The 7,741-nt window shown below is 42.2% G+C and overlaps 1 protein-coding gene across 1 annotated transcript; it reads right to left on the minus strand.

The window, feature by feature from the left end:
- Window positions 1-817: 817 nt before the first annotated feature.
- On the minus strand, window positions 818-5,339 carry lrrc4.2 (leucine rich repeat containing 4.2). Its single transcript, XM_065283532.2, has 3 exons — window positions 4,532-5,339; window positions 4,126-4,215; window positions 818-4,006 (listed from the first exon to the last, which is right to left on the minus strand). Exon 3 carries the CDS (start codon window positions 3,883-3,885, stop codon window positions 1,945-1,947), a length of 1,941 nt encoding a protein of 646 aa, XP_065139604.1. The 5' UTR covers window positions 3,886-4,006; window positions 4,126-4,215; window positions 4,532-5,339; the 3' UTR covers window positions 818-1,944.
- Window positions 5,340-7,741: the final 2,402 nt, after the last annotated feature.

Consider the following 7,741-nt stretch of genomic DNA (forward strand, 5'->3'; position numbering starts at 1 on the left):
TTTGCATGACACCATGTGGAAACCATGGTGTCAGACATCATCTTTTGTTGTAATTTTGCACACACGCTGAGTTTAAGGAATATTTTGGCAGACGTAATCTCTTGACGGCTTTAATCCCGAAAATCTTGCCAGAAACATGTAGCTGATGGTCATTCAGAGGAAGACAACCTAGAGGACACTTAGAAATCAAAAGGATTTGTTGTAATGTAATCTACTCTGTTTTAATTTGAAGTAATTGAAACACCTGGATAGCAGGCCAAATGTTTAGAGGTGCCTTAACTCTAACCCTTAAACGTGTCTCGTCCATATAAACACCTGCTTTCTCTCTCTCTCTCTCTCTCTCTCTCTCTCTCTCTGACTCTAATTTGGTAGATGTCACAGGTTAAGCAGATCAATAAAGGATTGTAATAAATGCTGCACTCAACCCTCTCTTCAACTGAAGCACATTGTTACCCGAGCTCTGTATTGAAGCAAACCGTAACTTCATTAGAAATAAGCAGAGATCATTATTTTGAATAACATTCCATCATTCTGCATTGCATAAGAAAATTAACCTGATGATTGCGCTTGCATGTGCGCATGCATTAACCGATCACAGATTTACTCGCTAATTCGCTATTGACACTTTAGCACACATAATTACACTGTGCTGTTCATATCCAGAAATTTGACATTAAAGTGTGAAGTTAATTCACTGTATCAATTCATGACGTGTATGGCTTAGCTTCTTTCCATAACCTCTGATATGCTTGCATCACATTTGCATAAAATATCCAGCATTTGAAAAAAAGACAAGAGGTGCGAGTTCAGTTTAGAGAAATACAAACCAAATGTTTTCTTTTTATTGTTGTAACCTCTGTAGACTCCTCATAAAAATAGTGTTGCTTAAAATAAGGACAAATGAAAATCGCAGTTTGAACGATCTCCATAAATGAAAGTCCATAATTCACACATTCATTTGAATCCCTTTCTCAGTAACGAAAATGTAAAACAATGTTAACGTGAGCCTGCAGCAAACCGTCCAGTCACTGCAACCGTCTCTCGGAAGTCTGGTGAACTAACATCCAGTCGAGCCCTTGCGCTACAAATCTGAGGCAACTGTTGTAATGCGTTTACTGAAATAGCCCTAAAAGCCAGTCAAATAATAAAGGACAGAATCTGAAAGAAATGGGAAAATGATCAATATCCAAATGATGAATCTGAATGAAAAGACCAGTGGATGAGTCAATCCAATTTGTCAAAACCAAAATGAACATCAGGGTAATAAGCAAAAGATTAAACTCATAAAGCGAGCAGGATGCCTGTTCTGAAAACGTACCGTATAGTTTAACGCTTTCTGCAACACCATGACCAATTTGGCTGGGAGCTGCACAAAAGCAGACTCTGTATATCCAGCAGCTTTTTTCTTTCTGGGTCTCCGTTCTGTTTTTGCAGTGTTTTGTCTCCTATCCCCTAGACCAGTCTTAGTTATTGCAAGTATAACATTTGGCACAATACAAATTCTTGGTGCTTTTAGAAGATAAGCCTTTAAGGAAGGGTCAATCGGTGGACATTTACTTAGAAAGTTCTCAGTATAAATGGGTCTTCACTGTATCCTATACAGCATGGTCTAAAAATCACAGGTTGTCCCTTTTCAAACAAATCTTTCTTCATTTGCAATGTCAAATCAGCATCGTCACATTTTCCCATCTTAAATAGGAGTTACAAGTTAGAAAATAGTTGAAATTCATTTTCACTTTTATATAATCTGTTTCTTTTATCATCCCATAGTGGATTAATTTATATATTTATATTAATATATTTATGTATAAGCATGTACAAGAAAAACAGTCTGGTTTTTGCACTGGGTACAAAAGTAAATGCTGTCTTTTCTGTTGTGCATTCTATTGCATGTTTTTAGGATGAACAGAATAAAAGACAGAAGAAGAGAAGGCTGTAAGAGTATTATATCTGCGTTTCCTGTACCTTCTCTTTTGTGTGAGATTTGATCAGGTAGGGTTCAGGGATGGTGCTGATGGTCGTAGGGCGGGGGCGGTGCAGGGAATTACCGATGTGGTTTTCTGCCCAATGGGCAGAGTGTGCTGGTCTGTAGGAGCTGTAGCTGGGTTTGTAGGTGCTGTTGTGGTCTCTCAGGTTAGGTAAAATCATCCCACTTTCACCCGGTATACTCGTCCCCGCGTGGGTGGTGGGAACGTTCTCATCCATCTGAATGACCTCTATAGTCCTGGCGGCTGCCACCGTGCTCCTTTGCTGGTGCCTTTTACGTAGCTTGTAGAAAGCGATTAGCATAACAGCAGCGAGCAGTGTGACCGCCACAAAGCAGCCAATAATAATTTTTGTCGTCTTCATGACCTCATCGAGACTGGCGGGTGGGCGTACCGTTCCGCGCACGGTGGGCACGGAGACCTGCCGGGGAGTTTGAAGTAAAACGGTTGGTGTGGAGATAAAAACAGGTTGAAAGACAGAGGGGGAGGCGGTTACTGTTTTTGGCTTGATCACTTCCTGTGAGGTGGGCTCCACCTCCTCCACTGTCACTGTGGTGAAGTAACTCAAGTTAGAAGTGTTGAGCTCGGCCGCGGTCACGTTAAGGTAGGCAGATGCGTTGGAGTTGCCTGCCATGTTTGTCACCATACATGTGTACACACCTGTATCCGCTGGTAGCACATTGGAGAAGTTTAATGTCCCGTCGTTGAGCACTGATATCCGTGGGTGATTAGAGCCATGTGTTAGAACTGTTCCGTTAGGCAGGAGCCATCTGACAGATGACATGGGGGCTGTACGACATTTTAGCTCGACCACGCGTTCAGCAGAGATGTTAAGATCCCTTGGGGCATCTAGAATATAAGGTGCTGAACACTGGAAAGTGCTCTGGTCCACTTCCACTAAATAGCGTCCACGTAAGTGAGCAGGGGTGTGGCAGCGGCCACAACAGGTGGAGTTGGTGGGGATGTACTCCCTCAGCCACCAGGCTAGCCACACAACATCACAGTCACACCGCCAGGGGTTGTGGTGCAAATGAAGCTCCACCAGATAACTCAAGGGCGCGAAAAGGTCATGGGGCAAAGAGCTAAGGTTATTGTGAGCCAGGTTGAGCTCAACCAGGGCTGTGACATCATCAAAAGCATTTCTCTCTATTGTGGTGATCCTAGAGTTCATAATCCAAAGTTTTTTCAGTGATTTTAAACCCCTGAAGGATCCAGGCTTTATGTCTGGAAAGTAATTCTCTGACATCTCTAGCTCCTCCAATCCCACCAACGGGGATAAAATTGGCATCTCCCTAAGGTTACACATTCCAAGATTTAGATATTTCAAGTTGTATAATCCCTCAAAAGCACCTTCGGAAATATATTCCAGCTTTTTTAGCTCTCCCAAATCCAGCCGCATGAGAGAGGGAACCCGGTTGAATGCGTATGATGGTATGCTCTCAATGGGGTTGTTCCTGAGCCATAATTCCCGCAGTTTCGATAAGTACTCAAAAGCGCCACTCGGAATCACTGTCAACCGGTTGTCAAACAGCTCCAGCGTGTTGAGACTGTTGAGGCCACTAAAGGCCCCCACCTCAATCTGTCGAATAGAGTTCCTGCCCAGCTGCAGCACCTCCAGGTGGCGGAGATGCTGAAACGTGCCAGCTTCAATTGTCTCGATGCTGTTTTCCATCAGGTTTAAGTGGCGAGTGGTGGCCGGGATGCCCGGGGGCACTCGAACCAGGCTGCGTCTGGTGCACACCACTTTGACGAACTGGTTACCACAGGAGCAGACGGCAGGGCAGGTCAGTGGTCCGGAGGGGGCGGCGCGCACACTCCACGATCGTACCATGAGGTAGACTGCACAGAGCAGGGCTGCGTTCCAGGCACGGTGCACAGTTACCTGCCACAAGAGACTCATGATGTGGCGCGTTCATAATTCAACATCGCGTGGGGATTCGGCTGGGGAACGGAGAACAGTTGCCCTACCCTGGTTTGAGCAAGACACTGCATCTGTTTGCCATCGACAGTGCAGGATGGTGCTGCGTTAAACACAGAGAAAGAGAGAGGAAGAGAGAGGGAGATGGGGGAGAAAAAGATGAGTGGAGAAATGGAAAAAGCTGACATACAGAATAAGTATGTTGAAATAGCAGACACCTACCTCATTAGCTCTGTGTGATCCTTTATAATGAAGAAAATCTCTGGCACCATCCGATCATGTTTCCAGCTAAGATAGCTGCAACATTTTCAGCTGGAAAAGTAAAGTAGATCACAAACTGATTTGACAAAATGGCTCCTGTTAATTCCAGAGAGAAGCAGCATTCAATTAAACTGGTTCAAGGGGTTAGGCCCAGTCAGCTAAGCAGGTGCATGGATCCAGTCAGCTTCAAAAAGATCTCCTCTCAGTTTCCCCATTGATTGCCCTTGGAAGGCGACGCTGAATACCACTGAACAGTCTTCGCGAGACTCCATGTCCAAAGTACATGCACAATTAAACCCAAGGCAAAAAAACAAGGAAAAGAAAGTGGGCTATATCCCAGTCTTCAGAGATTTTGCTAAACACTAACCTGTTTTTTTTTCTTTTTCAGTTTGCCATTGTCCACCTCTCACAACACTTGTTCAGCTGATGAAAAAAGGCTATCAGACATACACTGCGGTCTTTTCTTCTTGCTTTTTTAACTCGCTCCGCTCTCCTGTCTGTCGCCGTAGCAGCTGCGGACTGCCGCGTGCACAGTTAGCAATAATCCATCAATTTCTCCGGAGGGGGGCTCGGGGGTGGTGTTGCGGGGGGAGGGGGGTGTAGGACGGGGAGATCGGCAACAACAGCGGCACACCGGTGGTGATGCGCTCTCTCTCTATCTGTCGTAAGCCCGCTCCTTGCTCTCTCTCTCTCTCTCTCTTTCTCCCTCTCTCTCCTGCTTCCTCACTCTCTCTTCTCAGTGTCAGAAAAAGAGGATTGATGCCGCCGTGTGACGCGTGCCTAATTTCGGAGGGGTACCATGCGGAGGATTCCGTAGTTTGCCCTCCCTCCCCCTGTTGCCGATTCTGCGGTATTCCTTTATTTTTCCTTGTCTTGAGGTAGTAAGTTGTGGCAGTTCTCCTGTTCTGGCTGCGAGGCTGCGGGTTGGCAGCGGTTCTGCAGTGGGAGGCGAGCAGCGGTAGAGCATGCAAAGGAGAGAGAGAGACACGCACACGCACCCGAGAAGACCGCGACAGTGGCAGGAGCAGCGGTCCTCATCTCCAATGCTCACCCCCCTCTCTCTATTTCTCTCTGTGTGACGGGGTTGCAGGCGGCTGAGTCTTTCTCCTCCTTTCGTCCTTCAGTAGAAACGTGAATGTACTGCTGACGCATCCCGCTCAGAGCAGTGCATTGGTTTGATGCAGTGTTCTTGTGTATTAACACATTCTCCCCCTCCTCACTGAGAGCTCGCTCTCCCTCTCTCTCTCACGCTCTCTCACTCTCTCTCGCTCTCTCTCCCTCAATTACACTCCAAAGTCTTTCTGATTCACTTTTCCCTTCTCATACTTTTAATTCTTTTCCATACCTTTGTCATTGCTAGACCCTATAATCAGGGGCTAACCCCCAAGCTGTTAGAACTTGAATATTGCCCTTACCAGTCATTAAATTGTAGTGCTATTTACTACAGTATATAAATATTCCTCTGAGCCTCATAATTTTTTGCTGAGGTATGGAGGCTGGGATTAAACTTTATCCAATACCTTGCTCTCAAAATCTTCTTTACTAATGCTTAACTTTTAAATTCTTAATATGTTTCACTTCTTTCTGTCTCTGTCTTTCCTCTTTAAGTGACTGCCTTTTATTCTAGTGTTTCAGTGTCATGTTACATTTATATTTGGCGGACATTTTGAATAAATATTAACTGGAAATGTCATTATGCAAATACATTTTGCATGAATGAAGCATCTTACTCCAAATAAATACAAACAAACAAGTGAAGTCATACATAAAATGATAAAAGACTCACTTTTTTTCAAGATTACTTGTGTGACATCATCATTATTGTGTGATAATGATGCAAATAAAAGCATGCTCTGCAAATAAAAGACTGGAGTTTAGAGTAAAAGATCAGTGACTACCTTGGTAATGAGAGTCTTTTACATGCAATAAGCTAATTTATGGCTTTAGTATAAGCATGTTATACTGTAGATGTGTTAAGATCTGTGGATTCTTGCACAACTGTAAAGATTTGTATATCTGTGTTAATGACTTAAATTCCAATTTTATCCTTTAAGTCCTTTTGCTTTAATTCATTTTTCATTTTCCTTCTCTCTCTGTCATATCTTATTCATGCCCGTGTTAAATATTGCATTAATGTCAGCTTTTATAAAATCTTACTGTTGTTGTTTTAGTTTACAAACATTTGCACATTTGAATCTTACTGCTATCTTAAAGTGCACATTTTATGTCATCGCTTATTCACAGTGAATAAATCTCATGAACATTGCAGAACAAAAGTGAACTCAAATTTAAGACACTGCTCACATCAACACACATTAACTTGTTATGCTCCCATTGAGTTCTATAAGAGGTAATGGGTTCAGACTGGCTTGCTGTGTCTCTGTCGTCTATTGAATAGACAGCATTGCTTGGGGACATCACACAAGAGAGACAAAGCTCTCAGGGGTCTTAACACCTCAGGAGCCCAGCTGAGTTCAGTCAGACACACCGCTGCTCACATCAGCACGCTTACGTTTCACAGATTACAACTGCATGCTCATCCACTATTCATTTGTCAACAACATTCATGTGCACTTTTCTTTTTTAAAGTGTGCAGGTGATTTAGTGGATGTGCATATGAAAAATAAGATAAAATGGTCTAAAAATGGTCCCTACCCATACGGAAATGTAATATATGTGAATATATGAAATATCCCTATATGAAATATATGGTAATATAAAGTAGAAACATATATGTACATATATGTACAACCATATATGACACCTATTCGAAAATGGAACAATTTCATATATTGACATATATGTCTATCCCATACAAATATATGTCTATGTGTGCAAAAAACATACATAGACATATATGTCATCTATATAATTATTTATATATGTGACATACATGACTTCACATATATGTCTAATATATGTTGCATACATATACTTATCATATATCATAAAATAATTAAATTTGAACCGTGGTTTTTATCTATTTTTTGCATGTTTCAGACTACAGGTAGGACGTACAACCCATTCACACAACTTAACACACAAACACAATTTATTATTTGTAATGTACCTGATGAGTCCAGTCGGGCCTCGAACCCGGGTCCTCACGTTGAAAGTCGTCCGCGCTATCCACTGATCCACCCAGCAGTTGGATGGGAGGGGCTAACAGCTTAAGCTATTTGTGTGTTACTGGAGTAGGCGCTGTTTAGCTTGTATTTTACAGTGTTCGTTTTATTATTCCTTCTGTTTTTATTTTATGCAGGGGTACACAGTGCAAATTTAACCCTTGTGCGTTGTTCAAATTTAATACATCCACTAAATTAAACATCTGTAAAAAATGTATCAGAATATTTTTTCACTTTTTTTGCATAAATTTCTTAGTCAGTTCTGATCAAAACTACCAAATTTTTACAAAAATTCCATGATTTTAACTCTTTAATTGCCAAGTTCATAAGTGGATTTGGGGAAAATCTAAATGACAAATTTTCAATACAAAAAGTGATTGTAGACTGGATTTTTTTTTAACCTTTTTCGCAGTCTTGGGCATGTCAAATATAAAGTAAAAACATTGGCTTTT

The sequence above is a fragment of the Paramisgurnus dabryanus genome, chromosome 9 (assembly GCF_030506205.2).
Source record: "Paramisgurnus dabryanus chromosome 9, PD_genome_1.1, whole genome shotgun sequence".
Classification (NCBI taxonomy): Eukaryota; Metazoa; Chordata; class Actinopteri; order Cypriniformes; family Cobitidae; genus Paramisgurnus; species Paramisgurnus dabryanus.